The 26335-nt window shown below is 39.4% G+C and overlaps 1 protein-coding gene across 1 annotated transcript in view; it reads left to right on the top strand.

Annotated features, from left to right (window-relative positions):
- Positions 1 to 26335, top strand: part of PHLPP1 (PH domain and leucine rich repeat protein phosphatase 1) — a 142331-nt gene that overhangs the window by 55610 nt on the left and 60386 nt on the right. The window contains exons 2-3 of the mRNA XM_027899112.1: positions 17085 to 17281; positions 19279 to 19404. Of these exons, the coding sequence (XP_027754913.1) occupies positions 17085 to 17281; positions 19279 to 19404 (323 nt within the window). The remainder of the gene's footprint in view (positions 1 to 17084; positions 17282 to 19278; positions 19405 to 26335) is intronic.

Raw genomic sequence — 26335 nt, 5'->3', positions numbered from 1 at the left:
GAGGAGAGAGGAGAATGGGACCAGGGATGCATAGTGGTGTGTTGAGGGGCAGATAAAACTGCTAGTGGCTGCCTGTAGAAAGTTTGCACCTTTACTAGAAAAAAGTGTTTCCTAATTCATCCCTACACTAAGGAATTAATAAACAACCCCTCTAATTTTCAATGTTATTAGGTTTTTACAGACTCTAGACAAATCCGTGTCAGTTCCACTTCGAGGGGTCTGGTGGCAGGGTATTTTTATCTTTAATAGATTCATAGGCTTCTTTTACCTTTCTGTGTACTTCTATGTTATGTGCTGTACTAGAAGAATAGTACCAGAAGATTGAATCTCTAATGATAAAGACTGAATGCACTTTTCTCCCCAGATTGGTATAATGCTGTTGGCTTGTCCTCTTTAAAATGTTATTTTAAAATGTGCTACCCTGCAGTGATGGCTAGCTATCAAGGAGAGGAGACAATAGCTCAAATAACTTTATATAAATATGGGACCTGGTCGTATCTATGTAATTTTAATAACTTGAAGCTGTCCTATGTCAAGTAGTGGTTTTGTGGCTTTATGCTTCTTCTATAGAATCTGGGTAGGTTTTTTAAACCTCGTAGCAAGGCAGTATTCCAGAGACAGGGATTCTGGTGAAGTGAAAAGCATGTAGCAGCCTTGGAGCCTGTAGCATTCCCTGTCTTCCAACCTGGTACGGTCTTTGTTTTTGTCAAGGGTAAATCTGCAGCATGAAACTATCTGTGCCATGCTGGATAAGTCTTGTACCTGATAGCATCTTTTATCTTTCAGTAATATACCTCAGAGAAATGTGTCTTAAATGTGTTCTGTTCCTCTTTTATTTTCATTAAATAATAGATTTAGTATTGCCTTGGAGGATTACTGTCCTTTAGCTTAAGGAGGAATTTAGAAGAGTACACTAAACGACCTTATTCAATGGGAATCTTAATTTGTATGAGTTGTGAAGGTAGAGCTGAAGGTGACTTGATAAGGAATGCTTTGAAAGGACAGATTTCTTGAATGTGCTTTTTTCATCATTGCGATCTTCTGGCCAGATCTCTCTCTAAAACTGCTGCTGTCACATTTTTACCTTTCAGCAAGTGTCCTTTACAGAAGAGTTATGAGCATTTCTGATGCATCTCTGGGAAAATTTTATTTAGTCATGGGGAAACTCACTGTTACAACTATTTCCAAGAAATGTAAAAGTAGTCCTGAGCTACTGTACCGAGGTTATCATTGTGACAGTACTTAGTTAGGACTGGGATGTTTGCAAACAGATTTTGAGGAAAGTCTGACTTCAAGTATTGAATTGTATTTACTTTGTTCCCAAACAGATTTTTCCCCTAATGAGTGTCGGATGAACACAGCTGCTCCACTTGCAGCTTGCATAGGAAACTTTAAAAGCAATTTTGCCTGTGTGTTTTCTTTTATTTTATTTTCTTTGTTTCCATTTCCTCTCGCCCCCCAAAATGGTAAACAAAGCATAAACTTTAGAATGCAAGAAAAACAAGGGGAAGAAGTTTAGGTTTCAATCCAGCATCCTGAGGCCTAGCACAGTGCTCTCAGATAATTTCCATTCTCCACAAGCAAACTTTACTGAGGGAACATGAGAATTTTCTTTCCATGTGTTGGGTTCTATGTGGTGAAAACTTAATACTATGTGTGGATTAAGAATGTCTTTTTGCATTAGCTTAAAATGTCTTGGAAAAGATCGCCTTCGTGTTCATTATAAAGTAACTACTTCTAGTAAAGTAAAAATCCCAGTACAATCTTTTTCAGAGCTGATCTTTGTTCTTATTTTGAAATTACTAAGTTATATAGATTTGACTATTTCAAATAAAGCTGATAAGACCAATATCTCTTTCAGATTAAACTTTGAATAAAAAAGTGTCTCAATTAAGAAGCTAAGAAGTTAATTAAAAAAAGAAGTTGTTTCCTTTAGTGATCAGGTTCTAGTGGACTGATGAGTTTATCCAAACATAGTCAAAGGATTTTGAAGCTACATGAGGTCCTCAGACTGTACTTCATGGTTTAGTAAGACAAGACCTCAGTGATAGCTGACTAACTCTTTGCATCCTTGGAACTGAAGTTTCTCGGTCTCCAAGTCCTAGTTCAAACAAAGCCTATTTTTTGGAGGAGTGGTCAGTTCTGTTTCTGTAGCAATTTCTGGTTGGCTTGCTCTGCGTGTTACTGAGTGTTAGAATATGCTATTCAACCTTCCTCATTGGTGTTCTACAAATTTGAGTGCCTTTTTCCTAAAGCTTATTAAGACAAGCGTTCCACTGTTTACTTAAAACATAGTCATTTGTCAAACCTCTGTGACTGATGATATGGCACTCGTGGTTCCTGGTTCAGCATTAGTGTAGTAACGTGCTTTGTATAACTTTAAATTATGAATTTAAGGTAGCTTCAGGAAAAGGATCTCTGCCATGTTAAGTGACTGTGATCTTGGTTTATGCAATAAGTCTTCCTAACAGGATTTTTGTCGGTTCGTGTCATTCTTGGGGAACATGTGAACCACTGCTGAAGTCAGCTTGTGGAGACAGCGGAGAGTTCTGCCCTGGAAGTAGCAGAAAAAAGGAATAGTGAAAACATTTCAAGTAGTTGGAAAGAAAGTGATTATAGCAAAAAAGTCTCACTGAGAATAGAGGCCAAGAAACTGGAGTGATTTTTTGCTGAAATGCTAAGTTGTATAAATGTTTGAGTACAGCTGCCATACTTGCTCAAAGGCTCTCAGTTTATGAACAGTCAAGACAACTGTATGCTTTTCTAGGAAAAAGACAATTAAAGTAAATGTGAATCAAAGTGTTTTTAAACTCACCTAGTGAGTTCTCACATTATATTAACAATTCTAATGACAAATAGTTCAGTGAAGCAGCAAGAGAAAGTCTGTCTAAACAGCTTTTTGTACTATAAGTTAGTATGCAAAATGCAAACTGGATGAGGTAAACTACACATTTCCTTTCCCTTAATTACCTTCTGGGTCACTGGCTTACTTTGCTTCAAAAACCAGCAGGAGGCCACTACAAAATTACAGATTTATGAGTAGGACGTTGAGCAAGACAAACTAGGGCAACAGGGGGGAAGCGTTTTCCTGCATTGGAGGGGCAATTCTCCCTCTTGTTCCTACTTCCTATTAAACTTTTGTAGGTGTTCCATTGGTGTAAGACTGTTTGTAAGCCTTCCTCTCATCATCTAGGTTTGATAGCAAAACCGAAATACTGATGCCGGTGTCCCTTGAAGCTGAAAGCAGTTTTTGATGATTGTGGCTGCATTTTTCCTGTGTGGCTGTGCCATTGATTCCTCAGGGTCTCGGAGAGGTGCTTCTGCTGGTGGTAGAGGCGTGGGTTGCCTGCTCGGTGCTCCAGCCAGGGAGGGCCTGCTCTCAGGGCCTCATTCTGCTCCCCGTACGCACGCACCAGCACACACACCCGTGCACGCTTGTGCTCGGAGCCCCATGTGAGCGGGACTAGAGCAGTTTGAACTCGGTTAGCACAGATTCAGCTATTTGGGCAGCAATAGCTGACTGAGCAGCTGGTCCCTATTTTATTTAGTGAATTGGTATTGGGGGGGGGTGTCAACAAACTTGGCCTGTTGCTTAATGCCCTGGGATGTGTTTACCAACAATTTAAACTGGTGAGGGCAGAGTAGTGGAGTCACTCCGGGGACTTACGTGAGTCCCCTGTATCCAGCAGAGTGTCATCAGCTGTTGGACATCAGGCTTGATTTAAATTGCTGCTGATAAAAATATGATGTCTGATTCCTCTTTTTGCAATGTTCTTTCCTGGAGTGCCATCTCCCTGTGTATGCCTTCACACTTAGTACATGAACCAGTGTATCCACAGTATTTTCTACTATTCCTGCTTAGTTTTGCTCAAGATTTAAGAGAAGCTGTTTTCAAGAACATATCCTTCATTTTTAGGTTTGTGCATATTCAGAATATGAAGGACATATAGGAGAAAATAAAGCTGATTGCTTTCTTCGTAAGTGGAGGGGCAGGTACTGTGCTCTACACTCTCGTGACCAGTGACGGGGCACAAGGGAATGGCATGAAGCTGAGTCAAGGGACATTTAGGTTGGATATCAGGAAAAGGTTCTTCCCCCAGACGCTGGTTGGGCAATGGAACAGGATCTCCAGGGAAGTGGTCACAGCACCAAGCCTGAGTTAAGAAGTGTTTGGACAACACGCTCAGGCACATGGTGTGACGCTTAGGGTGTCCTGTGCAGGGCCAGCAGTTGGACTTGATGATCCTGATGGGTCCTTTCCATCTCAGCACATTCTATGATTTGCCTATTTTTCATTAAAAAATTACATTAAATAATTTTATGGTGTTTCAGTTCAAGTCTCATTGTCCTCATGTAGCCAAATGTGATCTGTCCAGCTATCTAGAAATCATCTGCTAATTAAAACACCTAGAAATTAGAGTATCTTACTAAATCCGTTAAGGTAGAAATACTGTATATGAAATTTTGTATTTAAAAAAAATCCAAAACATCAACAATGTGAGTTGTACTGATCTGACGTATAATAGAATGATATTAATTTGGATGTTGTCAGTGTTTGACATTTTCTACCCTTGTGCAAAGTAAATAGTTTGTAATTAAAATTAATTACTGTTTTGCTCCTAATAATAAATTTCACTGAACAAGTTTTTGTTTCAGTGATATTACAAATTAAAGTACTGCAAGTATAATATATCTTTGACCTTTTCCTTTCTTGCTGAGGTGGAGATGAAGATACTTGGAATGTAAACAGTGTAAAAGAAAAAAGTCTTCAGGAGACTCAGTTCTCCCTTAAAGGAGGGTGAGTGGGCAGAGGAATCAAGATGATAGTATTTTGGGAAGGATTCCTTTCAAAATCTGTCCAAATGCTTTTAAAACTTAATCTTGCAAATGTTTGTGAATGAGAGAGCATCACAGACTTTTCCTGACATTTTTCAGACAGTTAAGTTTCATGTGTGTTGTAGAGATGAGCTTTAGCAGTGATCTTTATTGTGGACATGTGGCTGTGTCCACTCGTGCAGTAGGTCTCTGGAAAGAGGAGGCAAATGAATTTTGATCCACCTTTTTTGTTCCTTTCTTCTATTCAGTTCAGTGAAGTAGTCTGGTGAGATAGGAGGAGAGGATTTCTGCTGTTAGGATACTCGGTCATAAAGTCCGGGCCATTTGCATTCCTCTGCATGGAGTTGACTTGTGAAAGGGCTTTTAGAAAGACAAATGATCCCTTCCTCTGGAAGGACACAGGCACTTAAGACAATTGGTCAGCTAGAGTGGGTGGATCAAAACGGAGAGGCTGCTTAAATGAGATTGTGCATATTTTAGTTTTTTCCCTGATTACAGAGTAGAGGGTTCAATACAATTTTAATAAGATTAAGATGTGCTGAATTTTCAAGTGATGTGCATTTGAGGGGAGTGGTTTTGGTTTTGTTGGGGACTTTTTGTTTGGTTTTAAGATGCTAGTATTGGACAAGGATGAATGGTGGAACAGTTTCATTTGCTTGGCTTTCTTTAAAGTAAGCAGTTTAACTACTGTGTCTCTATATAGCCGCAATATTTTTTCCGATGGTAGAGAAAGCGTTCATTCCTATGGCAGAAAAATGAAACAGTATTATGGTCTAACCACAATCAATATACTTAAATGGACTTACTTGTGCTGTGTATAGCATCGATCACTGTCCAGCTGGACTGCTGTCTTGGCATTGAGAGGTCTTGGGTTCAAGTGCCAGTAAAAAAACTGCTCAGTTTTCAGGATGGGGTCCTCTCATAGGTAGGTGCGCACTTCAGACTCTTCTGGGTGTTTTCACTGAGAGGAGAAAGCTCTGACAAGTAGCCTCAGCTTCAAGTTGATCCCACTAGTGTTGTACAGAGTACTCATGGTGGGTATTTATGGATCCCTCTCTAAAATTATCGTGAACCAGAGTTAAAGTGGGGCTCTGATGAATTTTCAAGTTCCTGAGGTTGTTTTTAGCACACTTACTTTCCTGTCAAAGCTGAATTCATGAACTTGTTTTGATTTCTCCTAGATAACTTCCTGAGGCTTCAGGAGCTTTAAATCAGACTGTGTACTTATAAAACTGGACCTTTGTACAGGCTTTTTCTCCGCTTGCTACAGGTGTAGAAGTTTTCAACATTTTTCCTACAGGAATGTGTAGCATCAAACAAGAAACTTTAGAGTGTAGTCAGGTTTATGAGCTAACATTTGTGATTGTCCTTTCACAGACCCTTGGACTGGTTTTGACAGAAAACTGATGGGTTTGGGGATGACTCAGATGGGTGATAGTTGATTTAATTTAAAAAGGGAATGGAAAAAGCCAATGTTTTCTGTTTTTTTCCTCTCCTTTGTAATAAAACTGTGTGACGTGCACTCCTAGACAATTCCATATGCTATCCAGTTACTTCTAGTCTCTGCGGTAGAAAAGAGAAGAAACTGTGTCAAACCTGATATCGTGATAAATCTTCTCTACCTGTTTCCAAGGGTAGAAAGGCACTGGGAAAATGTTCCCTTTCATGTTTCTTTATGATACATCTCTCTCTACTGTTTCCTTCTTCTTACTTATAAAATTGAGTTTCCTTCCTTTGTCTTGGTTCCTCCCCCCCCGCCCCCACCTCAGGAATGCAGTCTGAAGTACAGAGTTTTGACACAAGTTGCCTTTTACTGCTGACATACATGTTTAATGTATGTTGGCATAATCCAACCTTTGTCATGTAAATTTTAAAAAAAGCAAACACTTGAATGACAGAAGTCGATTTAGAGTGACTCAAAGGGTACGTGTTCTTTAGCAAGAAAACAAGGTGAATGACTGTAAGCAGGCAGAAGTCAGGGTAGTGAAGCTTTCCAAGGGTGTCTGGAGATCCTGTCTCTCCTTTTTCATCATCTAGGCTTCTGAGTGATTCTTTGAAGCTGCTCTTGCTGGTAAGAGAGAAGCGAAAAATAAGGGCTGTTACGGGTGTAGTTAGGAACGGTCTCTAACTACACAGTTGGAGGAGAGAGCAGTGGGGGGAGAGGGAACTGGAAGATATGTACTCTTACTGAACTCAGTGCCACTTACTGAACTCAGACTTGCGAACCAAAAAGGCTATTGCTTCGACTAACTTTTTTAAAAAAGGGTTTTTGTGAACATAAAATCATGTGCACGCACAAATATTGATTACTGGTATGTGGGGAAAACAGCCAAGGTATAGACATAAAATGTGTGAACTAAGCTTACCTAGCAAGTTGTGGACACACTGGCTCAGATAATGGAGTAAGAATGGCTTATAAGAATATTGCTCAGCCAGAATTCCTTCTAGCCATAACTTGGAAAATCTCATGTTGATGAAGCTGAATTTTAAATGACAGATAATCCTCTGACTAATTGCTTGTGCTATTTCTTCTGGCTTTTATATTTTTCTGTCTTTGCGCAACTTAAAGCAGTCACTCAACCCTTACCTACTAGTTCCTCGTTTTTATTTATTAGGTATTGTGGCTTTTGACTGTAAGTGTTGACAATTCCAAATCCAGTATTCTGGCCTTCGCTTTGCAAGGCTAAGCTTTGGATGCACTTGACTGGACAGCTTATGCATTTCAGTACATACATTTCAGCCTATACATTTCAGTATTGTTCCACATCGGTTATTCATGATTTTTTTAAACTAGACCTGTTTGAGATGTGCTAGTAATAGCCTTGCAATGCTGTACAGAACTGTTTTGATGTAAGCTGCTTATCATCTGGGTCCTGTGATAAATCTTGAGTTGAGATTTTGATCTATACAATAATGCTGGTACTGTTGTAGGAAGTGTACTTAAAATGCTTTACCTTAACAAGGATTTAGATTACTACATGCTTTCAGAGATGTAGAATACCTGACTTGTTTCTTCTGATGAAAGACCAAGGAGAAAATCATTGTACTTGAACTTGAATACATTTCACACACAAAATAGCTTAATCATCTTGCGGTTGGTAGAATTTTAGTCTAGAATACATTGAAAGATGACATTTGTGTTATCTATGAAGTTCATACAAAACAACTGTAGCATGCATATGTGTTTCTCTGTAGCTTCTTTAAACATTTGACTACCCACGTCTTCCATCCTCAGGGCAAGGCAGGTGCGTGCAAGGGCGTGTGGAGATTTGCTCAACTTTTGCTAGTAAGGAGCATGGATTTCTATCTTTATGTCATAGTACTAAGACTTACAGATGAACTTCTGCCAGGGGCTGTCATTCTTCCTCCTCAGAGGAGTGTGCGTTCAAGTAGTTATTTTGAGCTTCCAGTGCCATGCCTCATGTTGAGCACCTAACACTGATAAAACCTGAAAGCCGCTGTTAACTTCAGTGGAGTCATCAGTGTAATTTTGCTCTTCAATTCCATCAAGACTCCAGCTTTGCCTAAAACAGTTGGTTAGCTCAGAGCTTTTGCCGATACAGCAATTGCTTTAGACAGGGTAAGTATCCTTTGGGATGCAAGGGATTTTACTGTGCTTGTGGCTTTATTGTGCATCGGGAATATAACAAGTAGAATTCAATTTTTGCATGACTTCACAAAAATAAATGTGCATCTCTAGTGTTCTGTTCAGCTGTGCTTTATAGGGCCTGAACTGGGGAGAAAGGGAAAATATCAGTTGAACATTCATTGGGTCCCATCCTACAGAAGCTGTGCATGCTGTCATGCAAGTCATGGCACTACTGGTAAGTTTGTAAGGCCCAGTGTTTTTGGCCCCATCTATTGCATTTTCACCGTTTTAATATCAGTGCACAGAATTGTAAAACTGTTCAGAAAGTGAAGTTTCTTGAGGCCATCTTAATAAGGGATAGTTTGAAATGTGTTGCTATAGTATTCTTTTAAAAAAATATATGTAAGGAATTTGATCAGATACTAGTACAGATCTTCCCAGTGTAAGACTAATTCTGTTTTAAGTTTACTTTGAGCAAAAATACTTGGTAGGTGATGTCACTATTAACTTATTCAGTAGCTTCCTGAAATGAATCCTAAGTTCATGATGGGAAAGTTGTTTAGATAATACTTCCTGGAAGCTCTTGATCAATATTGCAGCTTTTTACAACTTCGTTAAAGCACAGGAGGAAGATGGCACTTTTCTTGATGGTTCGTTTTCAGGATATTTCAGTTATTTCTCCATACAGAGGTGTCATTTGGGGCTTTCCCAGAGGAGTTAGTATTGAGTTTTCCTACTGAAAAGCAGGTGACTCTCTTCCCTTTTCAAGCTTCAGAATTAAGTGTTTGGACATAACAGAATTCAACCTACAGTCCTGTAGTTCAAAATGAATTGTAGTTCATTGCAAGCAGAAGTTGGAACATCCAGTGTGTCTTGAGAGCCTCATTGTTTTGCTGAAATAAACAAACCTACTTGCATGTAACTTGCTTGGATTTCTTGCAGACAGTTGAAGTGGATGCAAATGCATAGGTCTCAGTTGGAATGTGAGCTGCAGGAGTAGTCTGTAGGGATAGATGGAATGAAAAATTTAAAAACAGGTGGGTTTTCAGTTGATTGGGGTTGAATCTGTGTTTTGGAGGTTTGCTTCTACAAGGTGAACTGTAAAATCTGTCAAAACACCTTGGAGCAGCTAGATCTGGAGTTCACTTGTTACAGTCAGAAGAATTTGGTTCCAAGGCTTTGGGTTTGCTTTCTCTGCATGGTAATCCAGATGAATTTCCACTGTGCTTGCTTGCCTTTAATTGCAAGTAGCATCCTGTCCACCACTGCGTATCCTACTTTAGCCTGTTGCTTTTATTAAGTTGTTGTAGTGTAGGAGTTGTGCTGGTTAACAATGGCTCTTGAATTCTGCTGAATCACTGTTAGGTTTTTCTTCAGAAGCTTTTGCTTATTGTAAGTTGATATTTAGTTTTTGACAGTAAAGTTATTGCAGTAATTTTCTATGGATATATGTGACATTTGATAGAAAAGCTTTTCAGAAAAGTAATTTTTGTTAAATTTTGCCTGTGATATCCTTTGAAATGTTGATACCATGGTTTTAGGGTTCCTGTGTGGAGAATGGTGAGTCTTGCGAGAACAAGATACGGGGAATGATCAAGTGAACAAACGTTGAGCTCTGTCTCAGTGGGGGAAGAGGGATATTTTCTAGATTATGAAATACATACAAACCTTTCCTCCAGTGAGGATTTACTCTTAAGTGGAAGACAGGATTATTGCTATTAAACTAGTAACTATGTTTTATTGTATCATATTATATAGAGATAATGCTTGTTTTTAAGGATGATCTTCCTGTGAAGTAGGAGGAACATATTTCACAAAGACTAAAGTCATGTCTGTCTTCTACTCTACCAGTTTTGTCTCATACTGAATGTTTCTTTCTAGAAAAAAAAAACACAAGGTAATACAGGTTAGTAAAATCCATCATTTGGGATCTGCTTTTGTTTCTCAGGTTGAAAGATAGCAGCCTTCAAGTGGTGGAGCTTGAACTGCTAATTTCTAGAAGAAACTTAACTACTTCAGAGCTTCCCCATTGCCCATATAAGACACAGTACAGCAAAATGAGGAGTATAATGAGTAAACTGTGTAACTAAGCTAATAGCTACATGCCCTTAAGAACACCGTAATGGTGACAGAGTCCCTCTTTGACAGAGCAGTGCAGAATCTATCGGCAGCCTTGTGTTAAATCTTACAGGCATCTTTATGAGTCTAAGAGGATTTGAGTGCAAAAATTCAATTACTGTTTTTTGAATGGTTTGCCAGGTGAAACTTTGATTGATATATGTATCTTGGTCTGTTACCTTTGCAAAAGCATCTTGCTGTTAGAGACTACAAGGTGAATACTTGGTCTTAGCTAAACATAAAACCTGCTAATTCTGTGCCTTTGTTCTTAAATTATGATAGTGTGGACCCTCAGAAGGAAAAATACTTCTAATAAGCATGTAACTGTAAGTAGGTTTTCTTCATAAGTTTCAAATAAAAATGAGAGCAGTAAAATATTTTCAGAGGTTTTACTTGTGTTTTTCTGCTTCCTTTGCCACTCCCCTTTTTTTTAAAATCCAACTTGCTGCTTTATTTTTATACATCTCATTGTACCGGGCCTTGCCTGAAGTCATCACCACTGTTCTTAGTTTGACAAGAATGAAAGGGGAAGCAACCTAATTCGACTGAGAAGCTTCAAAAACATTACAGGCAGTAGCTTCATCTCTATTCAGTGAAAGGGCTTGAGCAAAAGTGGAAATCTGCTGAATGATCTGGCAGTAAGGGTTCAGCAAGAGCTATTGTGGCAATTCCCCAAAAGGTGGGCAAAGACACTCAAGGACTTTCGGTGTTTTGAGCTAATTGAGGCCTCTTTGCACTTACATTTAGGCAGGACCAGTGGTGAGTCTCAGTTTGCTGGTTCACAGGCAAGGTGTGCTGTGTTCCTGATTTCAGTTCAGAGGGGTGGTGGGGGCAGTGTTCCAAGTGTGAACTGAGGGGCTGCCACCCACCGTGCTGGTTTCACCTGACCAGCTGGAAATAGCCCTGCTTTCCCAAGTGGATTCAGACTAAAATCTTAAAAACGGAATGGTAGGTGTTCTTTTTTCTCCAATGCACACAAGAATTGATATTCACAGAATGTTAGCATGTGAAGTATCTTATTTCTGAAATGACTTGCTGAAAGTTGTGGGTGGGTTTCATTACACATCCTCTCTAGCAGCAGCCACTGTGTCACAGCTCTGGCCCCTATGTGCCATTCCTTTTCTCTCCATGCTGAACTACTCACCGTGAGCTGTCCCTAGGGCCTCTCATTCAAAAAGAGAAGCAAGAAACTAAAGCAGCCTGTTTTGTCTGAAAGGGCTCGGGGACAGCTTGCACAGAACAGCTGATGTGGTAGGGCTGATGCAATGCTGGCCTTGGGCCAGGGGCCCAAGAGTGTGCAGATGAGGATGACGACCTCTGTAGCTGCCCAGCTGTAGCAGGAAAAGTACATCCCTAAATTAGGCTCTTGGAGTAATTCAGTCACTTCTGAAAAGTTTTCAAACTTAGACAGTATTCCTTTTGAATAATAACTTAAGCCTCTCTTACCACTGGTGAATACCCAAGACAACTCAGGGCGGGCAATCTCTCCAGCTGGCCGGGCTGCCTGCACCATGCAGCTTGCGAGGAATTTTTAGTTTTCATTCCATCAAACCAATATTAGTAATAAAAATAAGACCCGCTGCACAGAAGTGAACATGTTTCTTATGTCAACACTTTTCCTTGCTCTTACTTTATAATGTCTGAAGTTGTTCTTTAGAGGCAGACTTTACTGGCTGTACTTTTCAAACAGGAGGGAATAATGAGTACTTGCAACTTAATCAGCCGTAGAGCTGCAGAGAGGCTTTTTTTTTTCTCCCCAAGTACTTTTATGTCCCATAATGAGCTGGTATTTTATAACTTCTGATGGTAATGTATTCCATGTGTCTTCCATTGCTGGGATAAAGAGCTTTACTCCAGAATCCAAAGCAAGTGGCTGTGGGTATTTATTTAATAAGGTTTTAAGTCTTTGCACTAGGTGGGATTTCAGTATGTTATGTACCTGGAGCTTCCTCAGGCTGCTCGTGGCAAGGTCTTAGTTCTTTAACACTGTGGAAAAATCACTTGTGTCGCATATGTGCTTCCTATGAAGCAGGGTAGGTTTTGTGGTTCAAGTCACAGTTATGCTGTTTCAGTCAAATTCCTTGCTTTTTTTTGTCCTTGTTGTGAATACTACTGGTTTCCCTCCAGGACTCAGGACAAGCAAAAACTGAAGGGAATTCAACCATGAATATCAAGATAGCCAAATGAGTGATCTGCTTATAATTCCTTGAGGCATCTCCTCTAATGCCTCACACAAAACAAAAGTTCTGTTGTGGGGGTGCTTAGGAGTTGCTGTAGTCTTGGAGACCTGACAGAAAGGAAAAGTAATCTTTTTATGGTTTCTTGCTAAAGTACTCAAACTACTCTGGTTGGGCTTAGCGTTTTGAAAAACATTTTCTGGTATGCAGCTCTTCTAGATGCTCTGGTATATTTGCCTCCACTCTGATCCGTGCAACAATAATTACATTTAAAGTTTTTGGCAGGATTCAAATTTGTTTCGAGTCACAAAGGATCATCATTACCATTTTATCTGCATGATTATTACAAGCCCCTGTGAAAACTCATCTGCTCCCTTCAGGGTTAGTTAAAACTGAAGAAAAATCTGAATGTGAATCTCATGCAGCCTTCTAAATCTTGAACAGGAGTCTGTAAGGCAGATTGAGGAACATAATTTCAGAACTGCTGATACTTTTACTGGAAACAGTGCTTCTGCTGGCACTGGCAGGTTACCTCAAAAACAGCTGATTTTTGGTGGTGATGCTGTAGTTATGCCATAATTTGTGGTATTTGATTCTTAGTCTAAAGGAATTCTGGTGTAGTCCAGATTGCCCCCCATCTCTCTTGTACTTACTTGGAAGAAAAAGGTCATTTGCCTTCTCATTTGATTATTTTCCAGGTCATAGAAAAGGCAGGTGCAGTTCTGAGCCCTTCCCTTGTCCTCCACTTCCCAGCCTGTCAGGGATGAGCCCTCTTGCAGGAGACTCTGCCACCTGCTGCTTTCCTCCTTGAAGTGAGGAACAGCCAGCCTTAGATGGCTTCACACTTTCCAAGTCCCGTCCTGCTTCTGCTGTGGCAGAGCTCACTGTCATTTAAACTTTTCCTGCTTTTATGCTCTCTTGGCAGCAAGTATCTGAGCTCTTTAAAGCTGCAGTCTGTCCAAGCTTATTTTTCAGTAGGCAAGGCTGCTGCTTTTCAAACAGCTTTTGCTCATAGTTACCTGCAAAACTTCTGCAGATATAGGAATCTGGTTCCACAACTAGTTGGAATGTCCTTGAATAACCTCTGCTTAGAATCAAAATAAGCCAATGGCTCTTGACTCTTTTTTTTTTTTTTCGTTTTTTTCCCCCCTACTTACATGATAATGGAACACTATGATACTATCAAGTACCAATTACTACAACTCTTTAGCAGGGAGAAAACGGAATATGTGAGCAGATTGCGTCTCAGGCAACAACATGTGATCCAATATTAAACACGAGCTTTTCAAGTTATAGAATCATGGAAGAGCCTAGGTTGGAAGGGACCTTGAAAGATCATCTGGTCCAACCAGATGGTTGGTTATGTAGTGAAGTAGACAAGAATAGGAAGAGAGAAACCATTTGCTTTAATGAAATAGGCCCAGTGTTTTATTTCTGTATGTTCTCATCAAGAACCTTCTGGCTCCCACTTAGCAAAGGGTAGTACTTTCTGGGAAAAAGCACCTTAAATCCTTTGAAGGGTTCCTTTGAATTTAAAAGGGTTGTTTAATTTTTAAATTTTTTATTTTTGTATTTGTGGGAATAACTACAGGTTCTTATCCCAGTAATTTTTCCAATCAAATATGAAGTTTGAGAGAAAATACAGTTCATATCTGGCTATTCTAGTAATAGCTCTGTTCTGGCTTTTCTAGTAAACCTTTACTAATGATAGTATTTGTTACTGTGACTTACAACCTCAGTGAATTTATATGAAATTTTAAGAACTGCCTTATCTGAGTAGCTTTACAGGCCCAGCTGTGCCTAGCTTCATGTAGTTAGTTCAAGAGTCTGGTCCTAGAAAACAGGTTTCTCAGATATCTGACTTTTTCCCCTGTAGTTTTTTCCCAGGACTAATTTCTCAGCACCCTTTGTGAAGTGTGAGTACCCAGTGTTGTAGTTGTTTTACCACTGGACTAGGCAGGGTAATGTTACTTCTCAGTTACTCCAGAATGCTGTTGTGTTTCCTACCAAGCCTCTTTGCTGCTGCACTGCAGCTGGAGCTTGTACTCTGCTATCCACCATAATCCTGAAGAACTTCTGAGGTTTGGTGTTTTCCAGGACACAGGTCTGCCCATATTAAGTGCAAATTATGCCCCTTGTTCCTGGATGGGTAAAGTTGCATTAGGCTATGCTGAAGTGCTAAACGAGCTTGTCTTCCCAAGGGATTGAGGTCATGCCTTGCCCTCCTAAGGGACTCAGTCAGCAGTGGGTTGTGCTTTTCCAGTGAAGTTAGAGAGCTCAGTTAGAAACAGACCCCAGAAGGTGATCATAAAATATGATTCCCGGGCAGTTTCTTATACAGTTCTATTCCTTATACAACCATACTATTAATATTTACAGGCACTTTTTACTCCATTACAGAGATTTGATTGTTTCTGTGGGCTTAATTCTTTAATCAATGCTCTGCGGCATGAAGCCCATAGTTCTGCACAAGCTACTTAAATTATCAGTTACTTTAAGAACCAAATGTTTCATATTCCAAATATAATGTTTGATTCAGCTTTTGTGTTTGTTAAGGCTGAGTTGCTCTGATTTACTCACTTGTGTTCCCTATCAGTCATCTTGTAGCTTTGCAGAATGGGTGCCCCCTATTTCCCTCTATTCTGTTGGGCAAAGAGTTTTTCCACAGCTTCTGTAGTTGGATATGAATTTGCTTGGCAGTGAAATTACTGCTTTCTTGGAGCACCTCTTTTTGTATTTGATGCTGATACCTTGTGGGCATTAGAGTTTGTCTTTCAGCTTCAAGCAACAGCAATGTTCCTGCAGATCCAAACTGGCAGACATCGGTAGCCTAAATGCTAGTGTTTATTAGAGCAGAGCAAGGCTTGAGGGTAACTATGCCAAGTGTTGGCTCATTAAATTGGCAGGAAGATTCACGAAGGCTGCTTTTAAAGATAAGGACAAGAATTGGCACGGGCTAGGCGGGGGTGAGAGAATGGCGGTGGGTAGGGCATGTGGTAGGTGTCTTCTATCTTTCTGTAGATAATTTGAAGGCAAGAGCAGACTCATTGAGACAAATGAGCTGTCATGCAAGCAGGAATAATAGCAAGTTGAAGTAATAGTGTGCAGCACTTGTCGCTGCTGGAGTTCAGTTGGCATTGGTCTGAAATACCGTTAGAAGATAGGATCGAGTCTCTGCTTTTCTGGAGTTCTAACTAGCTATCAGTTCCATGTATTTAAGAATTTTAGTAAACATTGGTGGAAGAAAATGGGTGATTTATCTTTTATCGTGATGGGGAAGCTACTAGGAATTAACATAGCCTTTAGTTTGTTTATCCGGGGGAGATACCTCCCGAAGTTTACCAACACCAGTGTTCATACATAAATTTGGACTGGTTTAACCTGAATGTGATTAGCTCTTGACTCTGTTTGCAGAAGACTTAGTATATTTGGATGATTCAGATCTGGGCTGGACTGTTTAGGGCTTGATAGGGTAAGCTGATGTAGATAAATGCCTCAGATAAGATTGAGTAAATTGTGCTTCTTCCCGTTTACATCCTAGAAGAACATGGTTCTTTTAGAGCAGAGGTGAGAGGTACTTGTCTTTGTGTTGCCATTGCTCATGATGGTTTCTGTAGAATAGAATATTATTAATAGATTAGATTAGTAGAGTCTGAGACATTTAAAGTAATTTAACAGATTTGGTCTAATTGGTAGTTATGCTAATAATCTAAATTATTATAAATATTGAATTAATTGTAATACAGACAAAAGAACTTCACACTTGCTGGAAGTCTACTCAGACTGAAGCAGGACCTTTGAGGGTTTAATCTAGGGTTGCACCTGCTTACACTGTGGCTGAGTGTACAACCTCTGCTGTGGGGTTTGGACTGAGCAGGGTGGACTGGGGAAAGTAGGAACTGAATTCTTTGGGAAGCTATTGAAGCTATTCAAACCACAACCTGAACTATAGCCAGAAGAGACATGGAAGTGAAAAGATACAGGTCAACATGCAGTACATCACCCACTTCTGCAGTTATCAAGCAGGCAATATGAACTCAGCAGTAACCAGTTACTTACTGTTGCAGATGAACATTTGATTTCCACATTCCATAGAGAAGATGGGTACCGTTAATTGGTACTTCTGTGACTATTGCAGATTATTTAATCTGCTCTTCATGATACCAACCTGTCATATACCTCTCCCTGTGAAAGAAGTCTGTACTGAAGCTGATATTAAATTACCTGCTTACATGGTATTGAAGCTGCGTTTGTCATGCTGCAGTTTGTAGCTTGAAAATTTGCTGATAAAGTCTCAGGATGACTTGAAGTGAAAGAGGCAAAGATTTTCTGTGATTAAGTGGTTGCTTTTGTTTCTATTTCAGGAAAGCCCCACAGCATTGGCAGCTCCGAACGGATTCAGCTCTCAGGAATGTACAATGTTCGAAAAGGGAAAATACATTTGCCAGTCAACAGATGGACAAGACGCCAAGCTATCCTTTGTGGAACATGCCTAATTGTCTCATCAGTAAAAGAAAGCCAGACTGGAAAGATGCATGTTCTCCCTTTAATTGGTGGAAAAGTAAGATATTTTATTTTATGTATTTGCTTGGTTAGCCCCTACCTCTTTACACAGAGAAGATTGCATTCAATTAGGATTATTCTGACCCCTCGAAAACTTGTTCCTGTAAGTGGGATTTTCATAGTATATGAATGACTTTTGATTATGGTCAGTCACGTTCAACAATTTTGGATGTTTGAATTAAAACAATGAAATAATGGATGCACAATCAATTTCTTTCTCTAGTGTGCAATATTAGGTGGTTTATATGCGCAACAGCACACAGCTAAAGGATACATACAGCTCTGTTGTCTATGATCTGTGCCACACCAGCTCATCCATGTTTTATCCATGCTGGGTTACTCTTAAGGTCTGAAAATTAACCCGTAAGGATGTGGGCTTATTTTGAACATTGGGGAGTTTTGAATGTTCAGCATTGTTTGAGTACTGGCCTGTTGTAACCTAATAATAAACAGCAATAAACATTTTTACTTGTGGAAAGCTGAGACTGGAATTTTTTCTGATTGATTACATCTGAAACCCAGGAGTTCCCAAATGAACACAAGGAAATTTATTTTTTTTTTCACTATGACAGTGATAGAGTACTGACACAGGTTACTTAGAGGGGTGATGAATTTTCATGACCCCTGGAGATATTTAAAAACTGTATGGGCAACTGTCTGCGGGTAGCCCTGCTTGAGCAGAGAACCTGTAGAGATCCCATCCCACCTTAACCATGCTGTGATGCTGTGAAACTGTAGCAAAGACAGTAAGGTTACATTACTATTTCAACCTAAACAGTGTTTCAGGACACTACTATTTGGCTTGTTTAGCCAAGTTTAAGGGAAGAGAATCATTAGCTTGAGGATGAATTTACACCTGAAGTAATCTTCCTTTACTTCACATACAGATAAGTTGAATTCTAAAAAGCTATTGGGAGAGGAACAAGCTTCGCAATATTATAGATGCAGACTAGAGTTGATTTATTAATATTCTATACTAGCAATGTGAAAAGTAGTGCTGCCTTCCAAGAGCTGTTTTTCCTGTCTCCTTTCATGATTCTTCAACTCTTCCCTGGAGATAATGAAGCAGAGACGTTGTCCTCTTTTAACAACAGTGTGTGAACTCCTGACAGTGAATTATATTCCTGGCTGTAGGATGCTGGAGAGGACAGGATTCAGGTTCCCGTTGGCCCTGTCTTTGAGGAGGAAAAATATATATTTTTGAATTTAAAAAGGGAAAAGGTTATGTACCTTTTTTAATTGTGTAACATGGAATTTCTAAGTTGCTTTTGCACAGATATGCCTTGTGTGATGTAAAACATGCAGACTGTGTTAAGCAGAAAGTTAACAACAAATTTTAAAAGAAAAGGATAACTAAGCTCAGAAAAATGTACTGAGGGCTTCTGCTGACAAAGCTTGGGAGGAGGATGCTTGGCACAGAACTAAGTGTTTTTTTAAATTATTGCTCAAAAAATATTCTTCCTCAACCCCATAAATACTCTGCACTTCCTGGTTTGCAAAGGCTTTCCAGAATGCTGTGCTGAGACATGGAGACCATAAGTTGTGTGGGACTACTCATGTATGGTAGCAGAATGATGTATTCTGGGTGTTTTTTAGCAAGTTGAGAAATGCCAAAGAATTTAATTGGGCTGTAAGAGAAGCATTTTGTTAAGCCTGTTTTTAATAACCAGGAGTATAAATTGTATTTTTTTTAGGTTGCATAAAAACAGCCTTAAATGTGTTTCACTGGCCAACCTTTTATGGTGTTCAATCTCTATTAAAATGTTGATATTTTTGGTGGTTTTCTCCTTTAGTTTCATTGTCCTTCTGTTCTCATTCCTTGCCTGTGTAGATTTTGTGAATATTTGACAGCTAAGATCCAACTTGAGTGTTTGAGGTGGTTAGTCCAGCTCTACTTGATGAGTTCCTCTTGGGCACACTTAAACTTTGCCCTGGGGAGTTCTGGAAAGAGGCTTTTGATTCTTGTTGACTAACAGTTTTGTGTTTCTGCTGTAGGTGGAAGAAGTGAAAAAGCACCAGCACTGTTTAGCATTTAGCTCCTCTGGACCTCAAAGCCAGACCTACTACATTTGTTTTGATAACTTCACTGAATATCTGCGTTGGCTGCGACAAGCATCAAAGGTGAGAATAGTGCTGACTCCTTCCTGAAAGGGATGTCCATAGAGTTTCCCCCAGTTCAGTCTTCTCCATGCAGCTTTACATTCCCTCTTCTGAGTTGACTGTCATGAACTTTATAATTGTTTTGTTTGTTTGTTTGTTTTTAAATAAGCTATAAGCAATCATTTTCTGTCAGTGAAAAGTTACTAACTAAAACCTTTGTAAAGCAAATTTTATACTGTGCTTAGAGCACAATTAATTATGAGAATCTAGGGCCTGCGTTATTTCATTTGAATCTTCAGTTCCACTTTGTTTTGTTGGAAGGTTGTTTTTGCAGTTACCTGTTTTGTCTCTTAATCCCTGCTACCTTTTTGATAAATCCTCTCCAAAGTAATTTGGATATCTTGAACCATTATATTTTCATATTTTTTTACCATGTGAGTTCTTCTGCTGTGCTGTTAGCATTCTCTTTGGTTTTCTGGTTGGGCCTAAACTGTTCATTAGTTTTATACTTGATAGGACTGTCCGTGCACTTTACTATGTTAAAGCAACTTAGTTTTATGTAGTAATACTCAGAGGTATTCATGTCACACTAGATCTGTTTTCTCTTTTTAGGTTGCAATAATGTGTTATCCAGCCTATTGCCAGTGATAGAACCTTGGCTGTGGGCTTTTTTAAGAGGTTGGATTTTCTTTGAGTGGTAACGAATGCGCCTCCCAACACCAGCGTCATTTAAAATGTCTTTTAAGTTTTTTTTCTAGTAAGTTTTAAAATTCTTTTTAGAGAAGCTGTTCAGGCGTATCTGCTTAGGTCTGTTAAGCCTCAAGGTAAAAATCCCCAAGGCATGTTTTATGAGACGGTGAGGCACGGTCTGTCAGGTTTTTGAGTTCTTGCTGCTTTGTGGCTCTCTCTGGGACAGTAGTGCCCTTTCATCTCCAGAGGGTTTGACATCAGATAAATGAAAGGCAAATCTAATGAGTGAGGAAAACAGTGGAAAACAATGAACTTCAGAAGCAGAGATAAATGGCCAGAAAACCCCTCTGAATTACTGGCAGCATAAGCTTGTTCTGTGCCATGCTGTGCTTCTCTCTTTTTGGTTCACCCAAATGACTAACAGCATCGGGACGATAGCCAGCATGAGAACATATCCCCATGCACTCATGATAACCTCCCATTTTTCTTATGTAAGAGTAGAAAGAAAATACATAATTTCAAGTGTTTTTTCAGACTATCAGAACTGAAGAAACTTGCTTTGCTATCCTTTTAGTTGGTAAAACGTGCTTCAAGTTAAAAATTAAGCATTTGCCCAAACTCCCCAGCCCTCAAACCTGAGTCTTGGTGTTCTGCATTTGTGGATTTTGAAACAGTACTTTGCCACTTCAAGTTGCTTTTTTGATGTTTGGAGTTCCTATCCTTAGATTGAAAAACACAGACAAGCATGACAGTATGCAAGGCAGTCCTGTGGGAAGTGCTGTACAGTAACACTGTTTCTGAAGAACAGAAACAAATAAGCTAGTAATGCTGCAAAGCTACTCAAAGGTCCTCCAACTGATGCCGTTTGTATCCAAGTGCTTAGTTTTAAGGTGCAGCCCACCTGATTTACACGTATAGAAAAATGAGAAAAAGTTTAATCTTCAGCTCTGTAGTTCAGGCAAGCTGACATTCTCATGCTGGGAAAAACCCCCAACATTTATATGAGGTATTCTGCCTAAGGTGTTTAGAAACTACTCAAGTTCAAATCTGTTGAAATATTACTGCTAACCAAGAAAATACGGTATAAAGCACTGTATTTTTAAAGGCAAGCAAATTTAGGAAGGGAGATGATATGGCTCTCAAAGTGTGAGCTTCTGGTTACTCATTAGGGGATAGGTCACATGATGCTTACAGATTCTTTGTTAGTTATGGTTTTGTATATAGTACTTGCACCTCTGTGAGTTGTTATGAATAATATTTAAGACTGTATTTTAAATATAGATGTTGTTTAATGGCACTTGTTTTGAAAGTGACATTTGTGTGTTTACTTATGTTCAGTGGTAGTTTTTCTGCAGTCCTTCATGTTCCCAATGTGAGCTGCTGGAAACTGAGGGTTCTGATACTTAGTAGGGTAATGGAAGCTTTCATTATAAATTTTAATGCAGAAGGAAATCCCTGGTAAAATATTTTATTAAAATTGCTGAATTCAGTTTTTAACTAGGAAAAAATATTCACTTTTGTCTTCAGTATTCTTTAGAAGAGCTAGAAGATGATGTTATTTTAACTTTTAAATAAGAAACTTCATCTTGAAAGGAGACTTTGCAAAAAATGCTTGCTCTGCAGTCTTTCCCCCTCACAGAATACTGGCAATGTTGACTTTTTAGTGGTGTTTCAGAATGAGACAAATCCTAATGCATCATTCCTGCAATAAATATGTGTATGCTAAAGAAGATTTGAATTCATGTTTGCAGAGGCTTGGTTTCAATTTAATTAAAAATGAGCATCACTCCTGTATAATCAGATTCATTGTAACAGTGAAATCTATTGTAACCAAGACACCTCTCGTGCTCTGCCCCAGTAAATTTTTGGAAGGAATTTGTGAATAGGTAGTAGAATTAGTTTTCTTGTATGTATGTGTACTGAGGTGAACAGAACTCCTGTTTTCAGGACAGACTGGAATTATTGCACAAATACTGACCTAAATATTGAACTTGGTGACATACTTATTCCAAATAGGTCACTTTTATATATGCTGATTTAGTCTCAAACAGAATATTTTTAAAAGCTGGAAATGTGTCTTGTTCGTTAATATTGATAGTTCTATACCACAGTTCAATTCTTTCCTTTTACTTTCCAAAAACTGGAGTCCTAATTAGGGAAGCTCAAAAGGAAAACAACAACAACAGATTTGGTCCTTTGTGATCTAATGCTTTCGTTCTGTTGCCAAATGTTGAAAAATAAGCTTATGCAACTGGGAGGGGGAGCAGAGGGGAAAGAAAGGAACATTTTCATGGCTTTAAAGAATTTTGTCTGCATAAAGTTGTCATGATGGTTCTGGAACTGGCACAATTACTTGCAGAGCAAATCTGCTACTGTTTTCTACTTGAATGTCAAATGCAGAAGGACAGGGCAAAGAATGTGCATATAACAGTGAGGGGAATATGGTCAGGACTTTCCCCATTTGCCACTTGCAAAAACTAAAAAGCTACAGCCTTAGTGTAGAACAGAGAGAGGTGTTTGTGTAAGGTATTGTGGAGTGGTGAAACTTGTTGCTGGGAGCTCGTATATGGGATGTGGTGGCGAGCTCCTGCTGTTTGACACTTCTAACAGCTAAAGCTAAACATTTTTCAACATGTGAAATGGCTGTTGTAAGTGTTGACTGCAACTATGACATAACATGTTTCGTGACATGGGTAGTTTGGCTGGAGTAGAAAAGGCTTAGTAGTCCTCTGTGTTCCAAGACATAGAGTTAAAACGGTATGTCAGTATCTGCCTCAGAAATTCAGTATTGCAGAGTTTAAACCAGGACATATTACAGAATTTTATCTTCTTCGAATAGACTGTGCCACTGGGCATGCCGAGACGGGTTGTCTGACCCCGCGGGACTTTTCTCCTCTGGGCTGGAGGAGAGCAGGAAGTGTGTCGGCAGCTTCATGCTACAATTATTTCCTGCTTTAGTGCTCAGTTCAGCAGGGCAGGTAGAAGGAAGAGAGGCGATGAGAGACGAGGACTATAAATAATACATGACTGCCTCACATAAGCCGCCTGTGCGTGGCTGCACCATACGTGTAGGTAGGTAGAGATGTCCAGGCGCACGACCCTACGTGTCTGCACGCCACTGACTGCATCCAGGTGGAGCTGGACATCTCTGGCTATAGTGACATCATGTTTAGTGGGGAATAAGGTGTTGTGTGGGGCTTAGGTGCCTATACACAAAGAACCCTCCTGTTTAAAATACAGGGAATATGCAGAAAGAGGTCCTTGGTTTAAAACCTATCAAACGTAAGAGTTTTCTCCTGGGAGCCTTTGTGTTTTCCCTTCCCTATTTCAGTCACCTTTGTCTTCAAGTCTGCAGTGGAAGTGTGTGGTGTTCCAGACAACCCTACCCTGCTGTGAAAAGAGAAAAACTAAATTATGATGTCAGTGTACATTATATTTGAAAAGTGCTAAAAATAGCACAAATAGCAAACTTAAGGGAGAAGAGTGTGCTGCCATATTGGCCTTATTCCTTTTGTGTCAGTGCAGAATGCTCTCTTCATACATTTATTTGCACTGTGAAACTAGCAGAAAATAAGAACACATTTGAATTTAATATATACTATGCAAGTAAGTAATACAGGAGCCTCTGCAGCTGTAATATGTCTCTCCTCAACTTATGTAGAGATCTACCTGAAGCAGCAGTATAGTTTCTATCATTTTATTTTCCTCCTAAGTTATCTGGTTCTGACCATCTGCCTCAGTCTTTTGGTTATTTTTTTGGTTCAAGTTTGGCAGAGACTGTTCTGAAAGGTGAGTATGGACTCTGTAAAGAGGACAAAGCTGATCTGTGACTCTAGTGACAGGATTTTTATTTCTAGTGAGGAGGAAATGTTTGAGTCCTGACCACACGCTTGGTGTTACAGACCACACTTATATGAATAAATTCTATAGAAATTAAAAATCAATTCTTGAACTTTGCAGTTCTGCTAATACATTTCCAAAATGGGAGACTAAGATGATTAGCTTGTGCATTTATTTTACTGGAATGGTGCTGAGGAAATGCAGTGAGCAACGGTTGAGCATTACTGCTAAAGATGTACCTGCATTTCAGCTGTGCATCATCTACCTTTGAGATAGGGAAAGATAATCAACCGTGGGACTGCTTTTTGCTTTAGCACAGAAGATTCTCTCATTAATTAAAATGATGGGTAATAAGTCATATGCACTTGTGCATATAGCTTCATCTTTATTTCAGATACTATCAGATATTAACGTCTTTCTCACGTCAGCCATGGTCAACAAGGAAAAGCTGTGTGAGAAGGTTCCACACCAGCTTCATTGTGGAACACAGACTTTGCAGAGCTTTTTAATACAAAATACAGTCTCCAGTCTGTTAAGAAGGTTTGAAGGCCACTAATGTCATGGTTAAATTTGCCCTACATTGTATTTGCCTTGGCTTGTCCCCTAGGTGATTGACCTGTTTCATATGTGTTTCTAAATACTATAATGAGCTGTAAGGTCTTTATTCAGTTCATCATTGCAGCGATTTATATTACCAAACCTCCACTGTCTCTGAAGGCGTTAAGGACAGGCATTTCTAATACTTGTCAAAACCAGTTCAGAGTACCTTTTTTCCAAAGCCTTGGCCGCAGAGCAGTGCCAATGGTGAGTGTAGCAAGAAATCATATGCAAGGATAAAGTAGTTTATTTTAAGTTATTTGAGATGCTGCTTGTTACAGTGCTGCCAATTCATAGTTTTGAGTCACTGGATGCACTGTCTCCTCTCCAGGTATCTGTTTAGCCTTGTAAGCAAAGGATAACCTTCTCGTGGAGGAGTACTATGGAGAACTTTGCCCTAGTTTCTATGCAATCTGAATTTCTAAATTAGATTTTTTTTTTTTTTTACCTTTGGCTGTTGGTTATCTCCTTTGGTTATTCTATAGAGAACAGTTGTGTGCAACAAACAGAATATTTGTGGTGCAGTTAGGAGTTTCTGACACTTTCTTTTAGCTTAATAATCTTAGTCCATGTGTTTGAATGTGCCATTGTGATTCTGGGCTGCCGTGTTTGTGTGTGCTGGGGACAGTTTGGAGGTCAGGGATGTGCTGGCTTCTGAGAAGGTGACCATGCAGTAGTTGGTTTGTTTCTTATTGTTGTGCTTGTAGGCTTGAAAATGAGTCTCTAGTCCAGTATGACCTAAAAATGAGTTTAGTATACCAACAACACCAGTGGCATCTTTTGAAAATAGCCTTTAACCAAGGCTTGTTTTCTTTGAGGGTAACTATTTGGGTTTCTTCACACTTATGAGACTAAGCAGCACCATTAGCCTATTGCAAAAGTTGATTCAGCATCTAATGAAGACAAGAGAACCCTGAAAGGATTTCTCATTTTTTTCTGGGGGTGAGGGGCTTTTTTTGAGGTGATCCTTACTTAAAAGGAAACATGGTGACTCTAAGTTTAGTACAAGGAAACTGTTTTTTCCTCTAATACCATCAAATGACAATATTGAGATAATACTTTGTCTAAAAATAGATCCCTAAAAATAAACCCACAACTTCCTTTTGGCGGTGATTACAAGTATTCAAACATAAACAAACCTCTGGTTTCCACACGGAACTTGACTTCCTTTTCTCTGTGTGTGCATAATCTTCAATATTTCAGGCCTTTGCTCTGCAGTCATTCTAGTTGCTCTTGCTGTGGGTGGCTTCTTGTCATCTTAAGTGTGAAAGCAGAAGGTTGGGCAAAGCAAACTTGAAGCTGGTTTTGTTTCTCTTTTGATGATAACACTTGAAATCGTTCCTCCTTCTCTTTCCCTGCAAAACTTACTGTTTTGTGCCTTTTGTTGTTAGAAGTTGGTTGATGTTTTGGATATGAACTTCTGAGTGTGTTTCAGTGTAGTCTGTCTTAATGGCTCAGGAGGGAAGCTTGGTGTTTTGGCTCAGCTGCTTAACTTTGCATGTCAGAATAGTTCAGCTGATTCCAAAATGGTGTATTGGTGACTTCAAGATTTTCTTCATTGTAGAGAGTATGTGGTTCTTGTTTTAGACTCGATGCCTTCATTTAATAAGAGCTACTGAAGTACTGCAGCCAGGAGTGAGAACAGAAAACTAGATATTTGCCACACATCTGGAATAGCATTAAAATATCACCTTTTGAAGTCTCTAAATCAGGTTTTGATATTATTGAAGCTGAATTTGTGCAGCTCTTGAATAAATACAGGAAGGCATTGCCTAGAAGTTCAGTGAGGTGTTGCAGATGTTACCTTTTATGGTATGTTCAATCC

Source organism: Empidonax traillii, unplaced genomic scaffold, assembly GCF_003031625.1.
Source record: "Empidonax traillii isolate 1590-97213 ecotype Southwest subspecies unplaced genomic scaffold, ASM303162v1 scaffold644:size547830, whole genome shotgun sequence".
NCBI classification, from domain to species: Eukaryota; Metazoa; Chordata; class Aves; order Passeriformes; family Tyrannidae; genus Empidonax; species Empidonax traillii.
Note: the sequence above shows the minus strand (reverse complement) of the source record. Positions and strands in the feature narration are given on the sequence as shown.